This window comes from Delphinus delphis, chromosome 4 (genome assembly GCF_949987515.2).
Source record: "Delphinus delphis chromosome 4, mDelDel1.2, whole genome shotgun sequence".
Taxonomy (NCBI): Eukaryota; Metazoa; Chordata; class Mammalia; order Artiodactyla; family Delphinidae; genus Delphinus; species Delphinus delphis.
The window spans coordinates 3,649,847-3,671,839 of record NC_082686.1 but is presented as its reverse complement, the minus strand read 5'-3'; the positions used below and the strand labels follow the sequence as shown (position 1 = coordinate 3,671,839).

Below are 21,993 nucleotides of genomic sequence, written 5' to 3'. Positions count from 1 at the left end.
CCCGGCACACTGCTGGCTTCCCCCAGTTCCCCAGGTCTCGGACACGGTGTAGGCAAGATGCTGGATTTTCTGTCCCAAAAGAGGGACCTGGGGGCTCTTTGCTGGATGGACCCGTGACCAGACACACCCAGACATGACGTCCTGAAGGGACATCCTTCTCCCCGCTGGTTAGAGTGGACGGTTATTTCTCCTCAAAGCATTTGCATGGAGAAGTCAAGTGTGGAAAATCCCTGTGGCCGTCATGCAGAAAAAATACGCTGGAGGGAAACACCTCTCTGTGGATGAACTAGAAACAACCCGCACGCTTACCCTTTCTATGCCCGTAGGATATGACGGGAGGGTGAGAGAGGACAGAGCTAGGAATAGGCTGCCAATTTTGAGGGTTTATTTTTTTAATTCATATGAGTTTCGATATAAAGAGAAAGCATGATGTGACAACATTTTATGGACACTTTCCAAACAGCAGGAAGCGCCCAGCTGGTGAAATGTCTTGACTTTGCTCCCCTCTCTTGGAGCTGTGACCTGACAGGGAGTGGAGTGGACTGTGCAGGATGTGTGCTTCAGGGCTGAACCCCACTCATTGGCTGTGTGGCCCCTCAGACCCTCTGTTTCTTTATCTGTACAACGGGGATAAGGGACCTACTTTGCAGGGTGATTCTGAAGATGAGAAAAAATGGTGCATGCACAGGACCAATTTTGAGCTTTAAAATATAACATTATCTTTGATTCCACCTTCATATTTTATGGAAGTGCTCATATGCTATCGTAGCCAAAGCTCTAAGAGATGACAGCATACTGTAATACAGAAGCATCTCCCATTTTAAATGTTCATATTTCCCTTAATTATAATACTTTTCTGATTTATTCTGTTAGAGCTAGTTAAATTTTATTTTTTTGAATATTATAGCTTTAACATGTTTTCTTTTCTTATTGACACTTTTTTTTTAACCTCCTTTACAGCAGCAGAGTTTATGAGTCAGTCCTGTAGTACTGTTATTCTATAAAGGGTACTGTCTCCCAGGAGACTTGCATTAAGCCCCTTAGCTGCGTGATTATTTCCAGCTCCTTTTTTTGTCTTCTTGTCCTGGCATCTGTGATCTAGTCATTAACCAGGCAAATGCAGCAGTTAATCATCTCAGAAATTAATCTCCCGAGAATAAAAGCCGTACTGATGTCCTTTGGGAGTTAGGCTAGAAGGACCCTCCTGGCAGAACTGTTTTTTTATTTTGAACACAAGGGAATTATCCTTCTGAAACATGTAGCCAAGGTGGATCTCTGTTACCCTACTTGAAAGTTTTCTCAGTAGAACTAATGAGACCTTCATCTAATGTTAATAATTGTGCCTAGTCTAATGTTAAAAATTGTACCAAGCAATGAAAGACAGCCCAACGGAGGAATAAGGACGTGTCATCAACTAGGAAGTTTTTTTTTTTTTGCGGTAGGCGGGCCTCTCACTGTTGTGGCCTCTCCCGTTGCGGAGCACAGGCTCCGGACGCGCAGGCTTAGCGGCCATGGCTCACAGGCCCAGCCACTCCGCGGCACGTGGGATCTTCCCGGACCGGGGCACGAACCCGTGTCCCCTGCATCGGCAGGCGGACTCTCAACCACTGCGCCACCAGGGAAACCCAACTAGGAAGCATTTGATACGAAATTTAAAAATCCAGTTCACACAACACACGATGGTTATGGAAATAAAACATAAATCAGCTATCATTCTGTCACCCCTCACCGTGGTGTAGTCCTCTGGTCCTTTCTGGGTTGGGCCCAATTTTACAGAATCATGGAGTTGTTGTCTTTTGGGGACAGAACTGTATGAGGTGCTGTTCTGATTTCACATGATGAGGTGCCGCTTCCACGCCGCTAAACGTCTTCATGGGGAGCACATCTGGGTGATGATACATCCAGATGCTCTATAACAACTTACTCTCCCCTCCTCCCCCAAAGGCTCACCTCCACGCTTTGCCGGTTTAAATTCTAGCAAGTAATAAACATCTGAGACTGCAGCTTCATGGCCCTCAGAGCAAGCCTCGGGAAGGGATCACTGGGTCATAGGAACGTTTTTACGGCTTTTGATCTGTTTCGTCCAATTGTGTGAAGGATGCTTTTCTGAATCTGATGCACCACTTTGATTTGCTGGTGTTTTCTGCTGCCAGTTTGGGACGATAAGGTAAGATAATACTTTGGACTTGATGGAGGGAGTCAGATTCGGGTCTGAAATGTGTTTTCTGCGTAACAACGAGATGGGACCCAGAGATGCAGCCTGGCAGTTGGGTACTCACCTTTCCTGAAAGATGCCATCTGCCTGGAGGAGAATGGGCTGTGACACGCAGGTGCCCCGAGGGACACTGCTGCGGCCATGGTGGGTGTTAACGAGCAGGCATAAGGGAACGCTCCCGGCGAGCGCATCCTCTGAAGCCACTGCCACTGTCGGCGGCGCAGGGAAGGGAAGGGCCCTTTCTCTGGGTCCAGGTGGCCCAGGCCCCTTTGTGCTGCCGCTCGGAAGAGGCCAGAGCCACTGCCACCGCCCGACCATGCTCAGGACCCTTGTGCCGGCGCTGCTGGCTCTGGTCACCGCCGTGGGCCCGAGCCAGGCCAGTGGCTTCACAGGTGAGGGGTCCGGGCTCTGTGCGGGGATGGCGGAGGGGTGATGGGCTACCTGGGAGTGGGCCCCTTGAAGACGGCAGCCCTGCCTGCTGGGCAGGCAGAGATGCACCTGCTTTGAGAGGCCGGGTCTGCCCCTTCTTGGCCATACTTTTTCATAACCACAAAAGAGGTGGTGGGAATGCTTCCAAATAACCTGGGGCTTGGTGGGGTTCAAGTGTGGATTCTGAGTCAGTGGGTCTGGGAGGGGCCCGGAACTCTGCATTTCTGCCTGGGGTACAGATGTTACAGGCCCACTGGCCACGCTGAGAGTAACACATTCCTGGAGAGTCAGAATCGAACCCTCTGGAACCACAGCCCGTTAGTCTTCAACTTACAGATAAGGAGAGGGAGACCCAGAGTGGCCAGGGCCACAAAGCCGGCCGAGGGCAAGGTTTCCACCAGGGCTATCCCTGCCTTTGACCCCGGCTCAGACCTCCTTTGCCCGCCAGAGAGCGGGGATCATGAAGTGGGGCTTCCCGCTCACCTTGGGCTCTGCCAGCCCCGTTTCCTCAGCAAGTGGGGATGCAAGTGGCCCACGGGGACGTGAGGGACCAAGCACATGTCCAAGGCCCTTGAGAGACACGTGTCAGCTGCTAAAAACACGTTGGATTTCTGAAGCCCCAGATTTCAGAGAATTGAGATTGCAAACCTTTTACATCATTTTCCTATAGAAATCCATCGTATTCCGTTGGGAATTCAAACAGAGCCATTCTGTTTCTACCATCGACTTCAGTTTTGTACTAATTTAAACATTTTTCACCCATGGGCAGGATTCTGTGATTTTTTTTCTAATGAATTGTGATTTAAAAAAACCCAACTTGATATTTGCTTTGGAATGACTACTATGCAAACCATACAGCTCAGTGGCAGAACGAATGGGAATGTCTGGAAGCCAGAGGAGGCCTTAGGACGCATTTCATGTGCGGGGGGACCCCGGCAGGAGCGCTAGGTGGTCCGTCAGGGCTGCACGTCTGTTTGCTCCCAGGTACCACATGCTCCAGTACAGGCATGATTTCATTTAATTCTCCTACAACCTCAGGCACAGCTATGATTCTACAAATGACAAGGCTGGGGCACTGAGAGGGCAGGAAACGTGCTTAGAATCACACGGCTGGTATTAGTGAAGCTGGTGTGACTGCAGTTCTGACCCCAGAACCCCCCAGAGCATTAAGATTTTCTACCTCTGGGATTAGAACCCAGGGCCCCTGCCTCCTGTGCTCCTGAAAGGATTTGTCGAGCAGCAGGATCTGCTAAGCGGTTTCTACTGCGAGCTCGGCCAAGGAGCCAGGCCTAGGGAGGCCTTGGTGGCCTCTCACAGAATGTAAAAAACAAAACATGGAGACCCAGGTGCAGTTTCACTCGGAAGGAGGCGCGTGTGCGCGTGCACGCGCGCGCGTGTGTGCATGTTCTCGCGAACACGTGCAAGGCGCCATCGCTCAACTAGTGACCACGTTTCACTGTGGCGTCTTCTCCAGCCCCTCATCCCAGTCACCTCTAAGCTCTGGCTTCGGAAGCCGCCTTCTCCTGCCCTACCCCACCCAGCCAAGGGCCTCTTACTCCCTCCCAAAGCTTCCTGGGACCCGCCCTTTGGTGAATACAGGTCGGGTCTACTCCCAGAGGCCCTGCCACCCCAAGGGAGGCCATCACGTGGCTCGGGAGTGGGCTTGCTCTGGGGCAGTGGGCTTCAGCACCCGATTCTGCCCAGAGTAAGGCTGCAGGCTCTCCCAGCAGCCTGGGCGTGAGGGCTGGCTTGGCCCCATTTCTTCCTGGGGGTCACCGGCCCCCAAGTCTCGCTTTCTGCATGCTTGTGGGCGACCCTGAGGCCAAAGGTGGAACTCTTCGGGGGTGCTGTCCTGGGGATGGGGATGAAGATGATTTCTCCTGCCCCCTCTGAGTTTCGCCCCAGAAATCCACCTTCTCACTGAAGGGTTTACACTGCAACGTGGGGCCCCTACCCAGAGGCTGTACAGTCTCCTAAAGCTTAGAGCTCGGAGCTTGAGTATCTGAAAACGTGAATTACCTTCAAAGCATTCATTCATCCTTCACTGACAGCCCAGGAACGCAGCAAGTCCCACGCTGGCCGCAGACGTGGGAGGCACCCCACGGCCCCCCTGTCAGTTCCCTGGGGCTGCCTCAGCAAAGCCCCACAGACCGGGGGGCTTAGTGGTAGAGATTTATTTCTTCACAGTCTGGAGGCCAGAGGTTCAAGGTCAAGGTGTCGGCAGGGTTGGTTCCTCCTGAGGCTGGGAGGGAGAATCTGTCCCCGACACACCTCTCCGCAGCTTCTGATGGTTTGTGTTGCTGCCGATTTTCGGGATCCCTGGCTTGTAGCTGCATCACCCTGACCTACGCCTTCATCTCCTATTGCATCTCCCTGTGTGCATTCCTGTCTCTGTGTCCAAATGTTCCCTCTCATAAGGATGCCAGTCGTACTGGATCAGGGGCCACCCTACACCAATATCACCTCATCTTAACCAATTATGTCTGCAAAAACCCTTTTTCCAAGTACAGTCACATTCTGTGGTACTGAGGTTTAGAACTTCAACTTATGAATTTGGGGTGGGACATATTTGAGCCCTCACACGGTCCCTGCTCTATGAGGCAACAGAGGCTCCCCGGGCAGATGGGACACCCCAGGACCCAGTGGCAGGTGGTCCGCGACACAGGGGTCTGAGGCTGATGAAGGTAGTAGGTGATATGGGGTCTCGAGAACCAAGTGACAATCCTGATAAAGGCCATGGACATCTGTGCCCAGGAACCAGGCTCCAGGTGAGAGACACCTAGGCCAGTTGGATGTCCCACCTCGGGCACTGTGTCCTCACTCCCGTTGACCACAGCAACCGTCGGACTGAACTTTACCATCTATGAACTTCTCACATGTATTTGACTTGTGTGTTTATCTTTCATCTCATTCCAAAAAAATGGTGTCACTGCCCTCGTGCCCAGCACTTAGTGGGCCTTTACTATGTATTCACCGAGGGAACCGCTGTGTATTCACGTCGCACGTGACAGCCCTTATTGCGGAAATACGAGGTGTGCGCAGGGCTCTCCAGCCCGCAGAGTCAGAGAACACGCAGCAGAGCCCAGGACAAGAGCCCCAGGAGCTTGGTTTCTCTGTGTTCCCTTATGTGTACCGTCAGGCCCCTGGGTGCGGGGAGCCAGGGTCGGGCTGGGGTGGCATCTCCTGCTCTGTGGGGGAGGGTTGCTCCGCCAGCAGGTGTCATGCTGCCTCCCTTGCGTCTATGCTACTGCATCACCTTCTCGGATACGGGCTGGTGGGCAGATCCCAAGGGGTCCGCCGTGTGCGGGTGTCTTGTTTCACCTGCTCTTGCAGAAGCAGAGGACTTGCAGAGAACTCCTCAGATTGGTTTGATTCTGGCATTTTCTCCTCCTGTTTCTCCATCCTCCTCCCTCCCGCGTAGAAAAAGGCCTCTCGCTGCTGAGCTACCAGCTGTGCAACTATAGCGTGAGCCAGCAGGTCCAGAGCGTGGAGGCCGTGCACACATCCCGCCTGACCTACGTTCCCTGCGGCTGGTGGGTCCCCTGGCGGCGCTGCCCCAAGACCGTCTACCGGACCCAGTACCTGGTGGTGGAGGTTCCTAAGCGGAGGAACGTGACCGACTGCTGCGAAGGCTATGAGCAGCTGGGCCTCTACTGCGTCCTGCGTGAGTCCTGCCCCGTCTTGGGATAGTCACTGTTCACGCCCCCTGGCCCTGAACTGACTAGAACACGGGTCCTCAGCCTCAGGTGTGCCACAGGGCCACCCATAGGGCCAGTCGAAGCACGGGTCACTGGCCTCACCCCGGCTTTCAGGCCCAGGGGGGCAGGGGTGAAGTACGAGTTCCCAGGTGATGGTGATGCTACCGGCCCGAGCCCCACTCTGGGAGCCTCTGTTTCGGGTGGTGGCTCTCAGACCTGGCTGCACACCGAAGTCCCCGGGGCAGCTTCAATAACGAGGACGCCTGGGTCCCCCTTCAGACACTCTGATGGACTCAGTCTGGGGCGTAGCTTGGGGGCCCTGGGATATTTCTTAAAGCTCCCCCAGCCATTCTAACAGGCAGCTGAGTTTGAGAACAGCATTGCGATCTCTTCTGTGATGGCAGCCAGCCTTGTCGTTCTAAAGGCTGTGAGACCCTAGCCTGAGCCCCAATCTCTGAAGGAGATGGAAAGGGTCCCCTAGCTGTCCAGAGCTCCCAAGGCCTCTTACTCCCTCTACGTGGTTCAAAAGACGCTGGGGCGGCGACCAGCCATGCTGAGGCTGTCCCAGGCTCGTCTGAGGCCGGGCGGACGGGGCTGTGTGGCGTTCAGGGCTCAGCCTCTCGACACGGAGGGAACTTTCCAGAAGGCCTCTTCCGGGGGCCAGGGTGCAGGCGCGTGCTTGTGTGAATACGTAGGGGGGTGGTGGTGATTGTTTGAATCAGTTTCAGAGCTGAGATGAGTTTCTGAACAGGCAGGAGGCCTGCCTACACCCGCCCCCGTGGTGGAGGGGAAGTGGGAAGGGTGGCAATAGGGCACCCTGAGACGTGAGGCTGCCTCCTCTGAAATGCAGAGAGCACCAGCTCGCGGAGTGTGGGAGCGGCTCCCGTGACCCGTCCATCCCCGGGGTCCCGGGCAGCAGGACAGCCGCAGGCTAGGGCGTGGACACGGCACACCAGGGGCGCCAGCCCTCCAGCCCTAGGGGCTAGCAGATGTAGAGTCTTGGGTCCCTCAGACCCTGCAGACGGGCTGGACCTGCAGTTATCCTGAGTGCATCTCCCTCAGCCTCCAAAGCCCGCAGAGGACGGGGTGGCTGACATGTGCACTCATGCAGCTCAGAGGGCCAGGCCCCGAGGTGACCGGACCGCTCAGTGTTGAGCAGGTCACAGGAACACGCCTCTTCTGGGAGTGTTAAAACGACACCATGGCCACCAATGCCGCCACCACCAATAAAAACCAGGAAGGGCCAGCTGGCCTCAGGTCCGCGGCTGGGTGCCTGTTGTGTATTCCCGCTGGTTGCCTGAAGGGACACTTGCAGGGGCGGTGCTGGGTCTGAGGAGCCCCTTCCCATGGTGACCACGGCTCTCTGTCTGCCGTCCCTGCCTCCAAGGGCCCCACGCACAGCGGGAGCTGCCCCTGCCCTGGGAGCACGCTCTTCTGGGGCTGGGGGTCCCGGGTCGGGGAGGTCTCAGCTGGGGCACACGGCGCTTGGGTTGGAGCATCAGATCCTGGTAGAAGGAGGGGGCCCCACCCTAGCCCACCCGCCTTCCCCCGCAGAGGCCACACTCTCCCCACCTGCTGTCGGTCTGTCGTGGGGCTGGTGAGGTCACAGGTTCAGAGGGCCAGAGGGGCCCCCAGGAAAGGCTGAGCCCCCCAGCCCCGCCCAGCCTGAGCAGTCACCTGTCTGTGCGGCCTGCTGCCCTCCCCCCAGGAGAGAAGGCGGGAGGCACCTGCTTCCTGGGAAGCAGGGACACAAGCTCATCTTGCTTCCCAGCGAACCAGCCTCCCGTGGGACTCAGCCCCACTTTTAAAGTGTTAGCGCCTTTAAATAGGGGCTCGCCAGGCAGGAGAGGCCCAGAACATTCTAGCTAGAGTCCCGTGGGCAGATCGGCTCTGGGGAAGCGCAGGTCATGGGGCGGCCGGTGTTTGGCGGGGGGCCAGGGTGGGAGGCGCTGGGGGCAAGGGGAGGACTCACCTTGAAGGCCCCCAGGCCCAGCAGAGGGGGCTGAATTGGGGTGGGGTGGGGTCCACAGTCCCTCCCGTGCCTTGGAAGGGTCACTCTGGAAGCAGCGTGGAGAGGACGCAGGCAGGATCCCAGAAGAAAGGAGAAGAGAGAGGAAAAGGGGCCTGTGAAAGCCAGTGGGAGATTCCTGGTCGCTACGGGACGGGAGCAGACGGGGACACAGACCTGGGGAGGCGGGTGACTTGAAGCCCTGTCGTATTTAGTTGGTGACGTTTGAGGAAGGGGCTGTGGCGTGCGTGGGAGGGGCACAGTGAGGAGGAACGTCCAGGCACACGGCCCACTGGACACCTGCTTGGGCAGGCCCCGGCTTGCTGCCTGGGCCCCGCTTGACACTGCAGCTGCTGTGGGGCTGCCCTGTGACCGCCGGGGAGGGCATGGGGGGCTGCAGCACTTGTTCCTGCAGCTTGGGAGGCCCCCAGTGAGCCTCGGTCTCCCCCACCTCCGAGCTCAGGGACACCACGTGGGCAGCTAGAAGGTGTCTGGTGGGAAGTGTTTACACAATGGGCACCAGCAGCTCAGCTTTCTCCACACCTGCCTGGCTCCTCGGATCAAAGCTGGTGCAGAGGTGCCTCACGACGGCTTGGCTCTCTGGAACCAGAAGTGAGAGGTCCCTGTAAGTGATGTGCTGAGACCCACTGGTTGATTGGCACAGAGGAGCCTGGGGCCACAGCCCGGATGTGGCAGCCTGGGCACCTGAGGCGGAGAGGCAGGCAGAAGGCACTCGCCTCCGGGCCGCCCGGGGCTGGGGTTTCTCATGTCTCGGCAACCTCAGCTCAGCGGTCTCATCCCCGGCAGCAGTGAAACCTCAGCTTTCCTTTCTTCTCTCTCTTCCCACTCAACAGTCAAGAACCCAAAAAAGGGAAGAGCATTACGTGAGAAGAGAACACATGATTTTTTTTTTCAGTCTCGATGCCTTTTTCAATTTTTTTAAGTCCCACATTTGGAAGGCCATGATATAAGTCATATATGATCTTAGTTGTGGGAAGGCCATGATAAGCCATACATGATCTTAGTTAACTGTATTTTTACAGTGCAAAAACGAATACACAAGCAACGTAGAAAATTTGGAAACAAAGAAAAGGGAAATTGCCCGTAAGTCTGCCCTCCCCCCGCCCCCCCAAACAACCCCCCTCCCGCAACAATGACCACGGTTAACATTTTCTTCTAGTCTCATTCAGGGAAGACCTTTTACAGAAGGGTGGTCACCCTGCTGGAGATGTTTTGCAGCACACTTGTACCCCTTGGCAATTTATCTGGAACTCTTCCGAGTCCATAAATCGTGTTCTCCAGCGTGATTTAATGCCCACAAGGCACCGCGTCACACGGATGGGTCAGCACTGAGCAATCTGCTACCACTTAGCATCTAGTGGTTTCCAATTTCTGGTTCTCATAAATAACGCTGCGATGAGTTTCATCTGGTGCGAACACTGCTGCACAAAAGTTGGAATATTTAGTCAGGATGGATTCCTCAGAGCAGAACTGAGCATCTCAGTGGGCACTCACCACCTGCTGCGACGCCCCGGTTCCCGCATGGTCCGTCTCCTCCGCACGCCCTTCTGCACGGCAAGCCCAGGACCCCGCTGGACCCGGAGCCTACCCCAAACTTCCCTTCTCCCAGGCTGATGGCCAGGGCCCCTTTGAGGAAAGAGAATTCCGAGGAAGGGTTATTATCTGATTATTCCAGAGCGGATCCGATTCCCCAGCCCTAGAGAGTCCTGGGCTGTGACTCAGACAGAAATCTCTGCCTTATCTCGTGAACCGTGACTCACCTGGGGTTGCCAGGCGCTGGGCAGTCCTGGGTCATTGTTTGTGTCGAGTTAGGGAAGGAGAGGAGGATTTTTGACTTTCTACCAAGTTGGAACCATTTACTGTTCTCTCTGGCTCTCCGTAAGCCGGCCAGCCCTGAGGGATGGAGGGAGTTTCCCAGCAGCCTCCATATTAAGACGAACTTTAACTCGAAAGCACTTCTGTTGTGATCAGGTCACTGTTTTTGGAAGCCCGTTTCTCCTGGCGGCTATTTTCCTTTCATTTAGTTAAACCTCTTGGTTTAGAATAGTTTTCAATTTCCAGACAAAGATTTGCAAAGACAGTAGAGAGAGTCCCCCTTCACCCCTCTCCCAGGGTCCCTAATGTTAGCTCTTACATTACCAGGGAGCATTTTCCCCAATAAGGACCAACGTGGGTGCATTACTGCTTAATTCTACTCCACACTTTACTTGGATTTCCCTTTTTTTCCCCCTAATGTCATTTTTCAGTCCCAGGAGCCCATGATACATTTAATCTCATGTTTCTTAACTGCCAGGCAGGAGAGGCCCAGAACATTCTAGCTAGAGTCCCATGGGCAGAGGGACTGCCAACCGAGGCGGCTCGTTTTCACAATGGGAGAGAAAGCAACGTGCTCCCGATCCTTGGCGGGTGGCCCTCCAGGGGTCTCGGCATTTCCATCCCAGCACAGCCTCTCTCGGGCTGCACCAAAGCTGTCCCTGCATGGCCGCTTCTCCAGGACGTCAGACGTCGGAATAGCCACCGGGGCAACTAGGAAGTGAGGAGGGGGCCGAGGACAGCGTGGAGAGGAGAACGCGCTTGACAGTGACCGCCAAGCCCAGGCTCAGCTTCCGTGAGGAGAGAGCTGACGGGGACCCATGCAGCTGCCTTGGTGATGTGTTCCCAGCAGGAGGGGCCGCCACCTTCTTTCTGGCCGTGGAGCACCCTGCAGAGACTCTGGAGAGCCCCAGAGGACCACCCTTAGGACCCCGGCCCCTCGGCTCTTCCTTTCCACCTGGCGACCCCACGCATCCTCCCGAGGGGCTGGCCCTCCCCAGCTCTGAGGGCGCGTTTCCAGAGCATGGCTGTCACGCCTTCGCTGACTGTCCTGGAGTTTGGGGAGCCCAGAGTGGCTCTCCTGACTGTCACGTAGGACACAGAGCTTTACGTGGACCTGGGCAGGAGGCAGATGGGTTTGAGTGACACCCAGTCGGGCCTGGAGCCCTCGTCCCCGGGTGGGTGGGCGGAGCTCACACAGGCCCTTCCTCGGACGCTGGTTGGGGTCTTGCCTTCCTTGTGCTCCCTCCCTGCTGCCCTCAGCCCCCGGACGCTCACGGCTGCCCAGCTTCCTGCATCCCATGCTGCCCTGAGCTCCATCCACTGCTGGGCCTGCACAGACCCGGCAGGGGGGTCTGCCCTGCCGCCCCCGACGCCCAGCCACCGAGCGAGTGTCCGGCAGCATCAGCTGGCGCCCTGGCCGCCTCCCTGCAGAGAGCAGCACGCCCGCTTCCCCCGGGTTCCCGTTCTTCTCTCCCTCTCCTGTGCTTTCCTGTCCCCTGAATGTCAGCACCCTGGCTCCCGGCTAGTCCCCTAGGAGCCCCCGGATTCTCAGATAGTTCCTGCTTTTATCAGATCTCTGAAGGCTCTTTGCTTTAGAAGCCCATGCCTCCGCCAGCCCTCACCACACCTGGCTGCACAGCCCCCGTCGTCTTTGCCTCCTGCAGGCTCCTGTCGTCTGCATCGTCTGCCCCGAGCTGCGTCCCACCGAGCACGTTGTGAGTGCTGGCCCTGGAGGTGTGCAGCCCACAGCCCCGCTGATTGACCTCAGCGGACCTCCCGGGCATTGACCAGGGGAGGGGACAGGGCCTCGCTGCCCCCCATCTCCATGTGCGCCTCCAGAAAGCGCGCCACACTTCACATCCGCACGGCCAAATCCTGGCTCCACCCAAGGCCACTCTTCCTGCAGCTTCTCCCGGAAATGGTGCCGAGTGGATGCCCAGGCCTGAAGCCTTGGAACCATCTTGAAGCTCCTCTTTCTTTTACACCCTGTCCTGTCTGTCAGCACGTCCTGTGGGCACTTCCAGCTACAGACACTCAGGATCTGCGGCTTCCCGCTTGTTTCCACCCATCACCCTGGTCCAGCCTCCACCAGCTCTCGCCTGGGCCATCACAATAGGCTCTCAACAGGCGCGCCTGGACCATCACAATAGGCTCTCGACGGGCGTGGCTGCCAGAGCACAGCAGGGATTAGCAAGTCAGGCCGCCCTCAGGGAGGCTGTGGACGCAGGACAGGGAAGGGAAGGGGCAGAGGCAGGGGACGATTTCACAGCATTGGCCACGGGGTCGGAAGGTGGTTTGTAAAACCCCAGGCACCTGGGGCTTTGCATACGGGGTGCGGCAGCTCCAGCCCCCAAGGGCCACCTGAGGGTCCTAGGAGGTGGGGACGCAGCGCTTGGTAGAGCAGTGAGAGAGTCTGGGCAGGGCACCACAGTGTCCCCTTCACCACGGACCTGCCCCAACCCCCCAGGGCACCCACCTCAACACCGCGGGGGTCTTTCCGTGGCCCAGCCCACCTGCTCACCCACCGCGCCCTCACCAGCCCTGGGGACCTCCTTCTCACCTTTGGGGGGCCCAGCGCATTCCCACTTCCTGGGCCTCAAGCTACAGGCTGTCCCCCCAGTGCCCCGGCCCCTGCAGAGACCCCTGTTCAGGGTGGCCTTCCCTGCCTACCTGCCCCTGGGCCCTGCTTCTTCCCCGCATCTCTCATTCATCTGAGCTTTTGTAGGCCTATTGGCATATTGGTCTCTGTCCAACATCTAAGTGTCCTGAGGCAGGGACTTTGCCTCGGGCCCACCGCTGGGTCACGGGTACCTTGCTTTGTGTCTGGCACATAGTAGGTGCTCAATAAATATTCAATGAGTGAGTGAGTGAGCTGTCAGGACACAGAGCAGCAAGGGGGCCTCTACGGGCGTGGTAGAGAGCCCTGTACATGGACTCCTGAGGCCTAGAGGAACAGGTCACCCGGGCCCCCAGCTTCCTGGGAAAAGCTGCCCTCCTCCCAGGAAAGACGGTCAGGCTACGTTAGAGTCAGAGCAAACGGCCTCGCTGGCTGCTCTGCAGGACAGGGCGAGGCCCTGCCCAGGCCTGGCGGTGGCCCTTGAGTGGGCTGCTCTGTGCGCCTCGGAACCGCAGACAGATCCCAGTGCCAGGAGGCATCCAGACACAGCACCCCACAGGCCATCCGGGATTCCACAGCCAATAGCACTAATCGCTGCTCGCTTGTCCCCCAGCCCTGAATCGGTCTGAGGAGTTCGCATCTAGACCCGGCATCTGCCCGGCGGTGAGGCCAGAAGCGTCTACCTCGCCATGCACCCTGGATACGGACTGTCCTGGTCTTCAGAAGTGCTGCCTTTCGTCGGGGGGCCCCCGCTGCTCGGCCCCTGCCCCCCGAGGTAGGGCTGAGGCCTGATCTGGGAGAAGGTGGGGGGAGGAGTGAGTTTCTGGTAGCAGCAGCCCGGGTTTTGTGGGGAGCCTGCAGCCTGTGCACGGGCCCATTTCACTCATAAAATCGGCCACTGACCCCTCAGGGGGAGAAGTGTGCTCACAGCTGCCCTGAGGGGGCTAGACGTTCCTGGAAAAGCAGGGACCCCAGTTTCCCAAGATTGCCTGGGGAGGCCCTCAGAGCTCCCGGTGAGCTTGCTGGGAGCTGAGCTGTGTCAGAGCTGGGAGGTTTAGGACTGTCTGCTTGTGCAGCCCCACGGGGACCCGAAATCCTTCCCAGGCCCCCGTCTGGCAAGTCAGTGCAGGCCCCCAGGAGAAGAGGTGGTCAAGGTTCAGAGCCAGGGAAACACATATAAACTGTATATATATATAACGTGCGATATACAATATATTATAAAACATGAAGTATTAGTATAATATATATCTTATTAGCATAGTATAAAGTAATAGTATACATAATGTAAATATTATGTTACATATAATATATAATGATACTATTATACTGTATACATTATAGTATATATGTTATAAGTAATATGCGTCATGTTATCTAATATACCTTGTGTACAATAGTACATTCTATGGTATAAATAGGACCATAGGTAACATAAGAGAAGCGGGGCAGGGGGTCGGAAGCGTGCCACCCCATTCCCCAGGGGCCTCCTGTGGCCCCCAGCCTGTCCTGGGCCTGAGGCTCATCCCTGTGCCCTCGGGCAGCTCCAGAGGGGAAGCTGGCGAGTTTCTGGTACAACGTGACCGTCCTGGTGAAGATGGACTTCACGGAGCTCCAGCAGGCGGACCCCAGGCTGCTGGATCACATGAGGCTTCTGCACTCCATGGTAGGTATCGGGGTGTCGGGAGGGGTTCCACAGGAGACCCCAACCGACTGACTCTGAACCAAATGTAGATTCTCACTTAAAAACAGCTTGGAGCTTCCCTGGTGGCGCAGTGGTTGAGAGTCCGCCTGCCGATGCAGGGCACACGGGTTCGTGCCCCGGGTCCGGGAGGATCCCACATGCCGCGGAGCGGTTGGGCCCGTGAGCCATGGCCGCTGAGCCTGCGCGTCCGGAGCCTGCGCTCCGCAACGGGAGGGGCCGCAACAGTGAGAGGCCCGCGTACCGCAAAAAAAAAAAAAAAAAAAAAAAAAAAAACCAGCTTGAAAGAGATACGATTTTTGTGCAGTAAAATGCCCTCTCGGAGGTGCAGTTGGTGTGTTTTGAGGTACGTGGCGTGCAAGCCCTACCCTATCACGACATGAAGCTGGAAACTCCTCCTCTTTTCAGGGTCTGTTGCTTAAGGCCCGGGTGCAGCCTCCCCAGGCCCCAGAGCTGTGCCCTTGAGCACCTCTCTCACGCATCCCGAGTTCTGGCTCCCGCTTTAGGGAAGTCCCAGGAGTTCTGGAAGGTGCTGAGATGGGGACCTCTAGACTGGGCTCCTCTGCCTTGGCACTGTCGATGTTTGGGGCTGCATGGCTCTGTCATGGGGCTGCCTGTCCCCACAGGGTTTCGCAGCAGGCCTGGCTCTACCCAAAAGAGGCCAGAAACGTGCCCGGCTGTGCCAATCAAAACTGTCTCTAGATGTGGCCACAGGCCCCCTGAGGGGCAAGGCCTGCACCCCACCCCCGGGAGGGAGCCCCAGCCTAGACACAGCTCACGCTTGCTGATGCCTCGGCAGCGCCTTGCAACCAGCAGGACGTCTTCACGCTCTGGGAGTCGCCCCACCCCCGCCCAGGTCCTGGGAGCCCAGCTGGGGGCAGGCACTGCTCACCACCACCTGACGGTGCCTGCCCAGGGTGGTGGTCTGACCTCAGGACCCGCTTCCCAGGTGAGTGCCCTGCAGTCACCCCACGCTGGGAAGGGCCCTGCATTTGTATAATGCTCTGCTGTTGCCTCTTGAAATGCTTAATAATTTTTGAACAAGGGGCTGCACATTTCCTTCCGCACTGGACCCCTCACACTGTGTGCCTGGTCCTTCCTGACTGTCAGGTCCCGTAGATGTGGCCCCTGGGTCATGAAATCAGACCAGAGTTGGCCGGGGTGAGCCCAAAACAGATGGCATACACCCTCACCTTGCTCTGGGCTGTCCAGTAAAACGGCTTGAGAGGTACTCCCAAAGGTCACCTTGACCCAGAAGCCTCTTTAACTGTCCCAGCTAGAAGAGATTTTTGTCTTTTCTTAGCTGGGGATGCCTAGTTGGCCAGTAAGAACATGGCTCTGGAGCCAGACTGCATGGATTCAAATCCCAATACTGTCACTCATCAGCTGTGTGACCTTGCTCAAGTTACTTAACCTCTCTGTGCCTTAGATACCTACTCTATTAAACAGGAATAATCATAAGCCTACATGAGACAGTGGCTGTGAGGTTTAGACAGTACATTAAAAGGCTTAAAATGACGCTGATCCACGTAGGTTCTGAGCTGCTGTGATTGTTGGGTTTTGAATGTTATTGTTCTCGTCACCCCTTGCCTCTTCATGTGTGAAGGTTTCGTTCCTCCCCTCAGGAGAGCCTGTCCACATGGGCTCCTGACTACAGCAGGTGCTGGGCGCCCTAACTAAGGGGTTTGCACGAGGCCAGTGTTGACTTCCTGATCTGCCTCCCCCTGTGAAGGGTTTCAAGTCTGCTGAGGAGGGCGCGGGCTCCAGGGCCCCCAAAACACCTTTCTGGTTTCCAGGGGAGACTTGTGGGTTTGTTGGCAAATCCTGCTTCGGTGATGCCCTTCTGCCTGGTAGTCACGCTGTTTGCCTGTCTTCCCAAGGTAAATATCAATGCTACCTTGAGATTTCGGGATATTAGACTGGAACAAAAAGAATTCATATGAAATGAGAAAAGGGATCATTCAGTTTCAGAAAATATCAGATGTGGTTTGACGTCCAGTTCCCCAATTCCAGACCTGATTCTCTGTTGTCAGCTGCAAGGGCGGGGACCGGTGGGGGGACCCTGGTTGACCGGTGTCTCTTCCTGGGGCTGCGGCAGCAGACCACACAGCAGAGGTCCGCTCCAGGTGTCTCTTTAGCTTCTCCCTGTGTCCTCACATTGTTTCCTCTGCCAGTGTCTGTCTGTGTCCAAACGTCTTCTTTGTGGAAGGACACCAGTCATCTTGGACCAAGGCCCACCCTAATGAGCTCATCTTAACTAACTACATCTGCAACGGCCCTATCTCCAAATAAGGTCACATTCTGAGGTTCTGGGGGATTAGGACTCCAACATGGGGATTTTTTTTTGGGAGGGGGACACAATTCAACCCCAAAGTATTTATAATCTGGTTTGCGGGACTTTATTGGAATGACAACAGAAATAAAAATATTGGAGAGAGTTTTTTGCTGCACAGGAGAATGGTGTGTGTGTGTGGTGTGTGTGTGTGTGTGTGTGTGTGTTGTGTGTGTGTTTGTGCAGTTAATTTTAACGTCCCTATGCCTCTGTCTCCCTGTCTGTCCGATGGGCGCGTCCTTCCACCACCTGATGCTCTGACTCTGGTTTCACAGGTCACCAGTGCCCTGCAGCCACTGGACACCGCTGTCCACCACTTGCATTCGGCCGGGGGGGACACCTCGATCACGGTGTCCCGGCTGCTGCTAGATCTGCCGCAGCCGGAGCCTGTGGCCCGCATCTCCGCGGCGCTGGACGGCGTGGTGAAACGCATCTATGAAGTGATTGACATCCGGGTGCAAGGTGCGGCTTCCCTTTGTTGTCCCCTTGGGGGCGGGGGCCGCCGGAGCAGGAGAATCATCCAGTGGGTGAGGGGCGGTCAGACCCACCTTTAGCTCATCCCAGCCCAGAGTTTAAACTCCAAGCTCCGAAGCCGAGATTTTGAGAACTCGTTCTGTGCTACCGTCCCCTTCCCCTCCCCTCCTTCCGGCCTCCTCCTAAGCCTCTCACGTCCAGTTTCTCCTTCCATCCAGGTGGAGGCTGGAGAACAAATCCTAGAACAGCACACAAATAACCCATTTGCTCAGTTCTCGGGTTCCCAAATTTCCTTGTGGCCTCTTTCCCACCCTCGCTAAGGACATCCTTACATCTCGAAGGCTCTCAAAGCAGAGTTGGCACAAATCTGAGTTTGGTGCAGCAGATAGATGTGTTTCTGGAAGAAATTACCTGGCTTTTCTTTTTTTTTTTTTTTCTGTCCATGTCAGGGTTTGGCAAACTTTCTGAAGAAGGCCAGATAGTAAATATTTTTGGCTGTGGGCCACATGGCCTGTTTCAACAGCTCAGCTTTGCAAAGTGGCATGAAAGTAACCTTGGACAGTCCGTGAGCAGACGGCTGGGCTCCAAGAGCACTTTCCTTCCCGCTACAGAAGGCAGCTGGAGTTTGCTGCACCCTTAGGAGGATGGCCGCTCTCATGAGGCAGCTCTTTCTATGCCGCTGAAGGTCACACAGAAAGACGCCAGGGTCTGGAGCCCAGGGAAAGCTCTAGTGATGGCCTTCCCTTCAACTCTGCAAATGTTCTTGAAAACCAAACCGAGCAGCGCCCTTAAACCAAGTGCTATCTCGTCCGTTCTGACAGGTTTCCGTCCGGAGACCCTAGAAACTCCCCAGCAGGTGAACCAGGAGGGGTTAGCTCACGAGGCAGCGAGAGAGAAGGCACGCGTCAGGGCCCGCGGGCTCGTCCGCGGGAGGGGGTCAGAGAGACTCCGTTATGGGGTGCGGCTCTGATTGGGTGGCTGAGGAGAGGGAGGGGTAAGGGAGTGGGGCTTGTTCTAGGTTGGATGCTGTCAGAAAGCAGAGGCAGTTCTGTGATTGGGTATTTCAATCAATCTCATCCGCGGGGAAGGGAAACCAGCATGAAGACGAGCTAGGGTTAGTAAAGAACGAACAGCCCCTCACTGCGGCCAAGAGAGCGGTTGGTGCTCGGTGGGTGACGGTGGCCTTTTTTTCCGTCTGGCTTAGATAAAAGGGTGATATGGCCTTGCTCGGTCCTGGCGGCAGAGAAGCCTGGCTTCCGACAGGAGAGGGCCAGGCCCCTTCTGCAGGTCAAGGGCTGCTCTGCCCTATTTCTCCATCCATACACTGCCGTCCACAGGATAGATGCTTGGGAAGGATGTCTGGACCTCATGATTTCAGACTCCACACAGCCCCAAAGTGATCTGCTCGGGCCACAGCGCCCACCCAAGCACATGGAGCTGTGCCTTGAGCCGTGGGCCAGCTGCTCCGGTGAAGAGGGTTGTGACCGATGGGGCCTCTGAGGCAGGGCATCAAGAGGCCCCTGGGGACCGCAGCCCAAACCACTTCCTCAGCTCGTGCGATACACATCTAGAGGTTAATGGGAAGGACCGATGGCCCTGATGAGTATTCTCACCTGTTCTCCTTTCCCACAGACGTAGATGAATGTTCCTATGACGAACTCAACGCCTGCGCTGGGAGGGGACGGTGTCTAAACATGGAGGGCTCGTACCAGTGCCTCGGTCACCCGGAGTCGCCCACCTCGTCCCCCCAGAAGCTGGATGGCAGCTGTGAAGGTGAGCGACCGGGCTCTCCAGGTGGGGAGGGAAGGCCTTAAGGAAGCCTCAGCTGAGATGCAGACGCACCTTAGCCCCTTTGGCCTCTGGAGTTCTCTCTTCTTTCTGGAACCTGATTTATGGCTTTAACAACATTGTTACGGGCGTGCAAGGATAAGTCGCTCCCAGTCTCAGCACCGTGGCCAATTGTTTTTATTTTCTCCTGTTTCCTTCCAGTTTTTTTGTTTTTGACCTTATTTAAATCCTGCCACATATTCAATTTTGTATCTTGCTTTCTTCACTTCCCATTATGTCATGTAAAGGTTTCCAAGAAGCAACCTTGTCTTCATAATTACGATTTTCAATGCTCGAGTGACAGTGGTATGCTGTAGCAGGGATGCAGTGCTCTTAGCTGTTTCCCTCGTGGGGGACTTGTATGTCACCTCCAACATTCCTCTCTGAACACTACAACTTTCGCTAGCATTGTGAAGTGGTTGGGGAGAATCTTGTTATAACTGAGTTGGAATAAATTAGTGATTTAATCCTCATGTTCTTTTCCCTTTAAGGGGAGAGGGGTGATTGAGTGGTGGCTATTCCTAGGGTCCCTGGAGTTTTAAAAATGCACCTACCAGCCCCACCTCTGCAGCCAGACTCGCCTGTCCTGTGCCCTGGGGGCTTTGTCCGATTAGAACTGTGCATCTCCTCTGTGCACGAGGTACCCACAAAGCTTTGCACAGAATCCCAGCAGCCCGTCCTAGATCTCCTGCGCTGTGGCCTCAGGGGGGAGCAACCCGACCCGCCATGTGAACAGAAGTTTGGAATATACAGTTATTGACGATACTCTGCTCGGTTATCTGAGAAGACATGAGACTCTGTTCACAGGCAGGAGTGCTGCCAACTGCCACGCTGACAGCTCAACATAAACAGGGAAAGCGCACCACCCCGACCTCAGTTCCAACAGGGCAGAGAAGACAAAGCCGGTGTCTCCCGATCAGAAAGTTAGAGCGAATTCCAATCGCATATGGTGAAGGGAAACAGCACATGTTTTAAATTTAGAAGCTAATATAATAAATGAGCTATCTGCTGGAACGGGTTAGAGGTACAGACCCGTGGAAAATACGGCGCAAATTTCAGATGCTTTTCTTGTGAAATTAGTCACCCAGTTAATGACACACAGGGCAGCTGGATTCTTGCACAAGAAAACCCCTAAGAAATATTGCCCGGTTTGCACTTCATGTTCCAGGAACACGTTCTGCTTTTAGGATGGAGTGGAACTGTATTCAGGGGTCATCCTAACTCCCTCCGACATGGTCCCCTACCCAGCTGAAGACTGATAGCTATTCAGCTCCAGAAAGAACCATCTTCGGAGGTGGCTGCTTGGTGAGGGCAGGGCCGCCACTGGAGAGTCCACTAGGCTGCGAAGGATTACCGCTCAAGTTCACAAACCTGATCTATAGTCAGGTTTTCGACGACTGAATGCTCAGCATTTTGGCTCAAATGCCCAGTGTTTCTACCTTTACAAGGTTCAGGTGTCCAGCTGACAGGTCCAGGGCTTAAAGAGGAGCAGAGACTGACACGGGAGATCACGGGAAAGCCCACTACCCGGGCAGCACCCTTCCTGCCCCACCAGACACAGGGCAGGGCTGCCTGGAAGGAACAAAGGCCCAGACCCGTGGACACAGAGAATCTGACATGCTTCCCTCAGATCAGTGTCGACTCCTGAATTCAGGTTCACAGCCGCAGCCCGGGGAGGGCCACAGGGCAGTGGCACCCAGGGATCACACCCGGTCAAGAATTGGGCTTATCTTCTGGGGCCGCATTTTCAGAGGGAGGGACGTTGCAAAGCCAAAGGGCAGTGACAGAAAGCGTCCTGGCCAATGAACTGAAATCCAAGTCAGAGGGAAGAAGGAAGGGTCAGGAAAGAAGGATTATTTCCGGCTTGGAGTATCTCAGGTTCTGTCCTCCAGAAGAGGGCTTAGCCTCGGTGTGTCAGAAGTTGGCTGATTTCACAGCAACACAAAGAACTTCCCAACAAGTTGTACCTTCTCACCAATAGCGGCCTTGAAAACTACTTAAAGACGCGTGGGTAGGTGGATTCATTTCCTGGGCCTGTGTAACAAAACGGCACACACTTGGGGGTTTAAGACAACAGAAGTTTATTCTCTCACGGTTCTGGAGGGCAGAAGCCCACCATCGTTATCACTGGGTTCAAGTCCAGGTGTCGGCAGGGCCAGGTTCCCTGCGGAGGCTCTAGGGGAGACCCCTTCTTTGCCTCACCCTTCTTCTGAGGGCTGCACGAATCCCCTGGCTTGTGGCCACATCGCTCCCATCTTCAAGGCCAACGTCTTCAATCCCCTCTCTGTTCCCTTTGCACGTGGCCTTCTCTTCTGTGTGTGCGCGCGCATCCTCTCTCCCGACTCTCTCTTGTGATCGCATTTAAGCCCCACCTGGATCATCCCGGACAATCTCTTCTTGAGATCCTTAACTTCGTCAGACCTGCAAAGACCCTTTTTCCAAATAAGGTCACATTTCCAGGTTCCAGGGATTCGGAGCTGCTGTCTTTGGAGGTCATTACCCAGTCTATTGCCGGTGGTGGGACAGTTTAGGAGTGCAGCATGGGAACTTGGTCATGGGTGATTGGACGGCTTTGCCATTGACTCTCGACTTGACCTTTCTGGGCCTCAGTTTCATCCTCTGTAAAATGGGATCATAGTACAGTAGAACCTATTACCTGGTATTGTTAGAAGGGCTGCGTGGAATGACACGCCCGCTGCCACAGCCCTCAGCCCCGACGGCAGCTCTAAGTGTGTCACTGATGGCCTGGCGGGCAGCATGATGCCTGTAGTGGGAGGGGGTGCCCATAGCGCCGTGGGTGTCCCCACAGCCCCGTGTCCCCACTGCTGCTACGACACTGGCCACGCTGGCTTGGACAT

At 55.7% G+C, this 21,993-nt stretch overlaps 1 protein-coding gene across 1 annotated transcript in view; it reads left to right on the top strand.

Moving 5' to 3' along the window:
• The first annotated feature begins 2,531 nt into the window (after nt 1-2,531).
• UMODL1 (uromodulin like 1) overlaps nt 2,532-21,993 on the top strand; it is a 63,286-nt gene continuing 43,824 nt past the window's right edge. Inside the window, exons 1-6 of the mRNA XM_060009780.1 lie at nt 2,532-2,607; nt 6,066-6,308; nt 13,417-13,578; nt 14,345-14,466; nt 17,110-17,296; nt 18,941-19,081. Coding sequence (XP_059865763.1) covers nt 2,532-2,607; nt 6,066-6,308; nt 13,417-13,578; nt 14,345-14,466; nt 17,110-17,296; nt 18,941-19,081 — 931 coding nt within the window. The remainder of the gene's footprint in view (nt 2,608-6,065; nt 6,309-13,416; nt 13,579-14,344; nt 14,467-17,109; nt 17,297-18,940; nt 19,082-21,993) is intronic.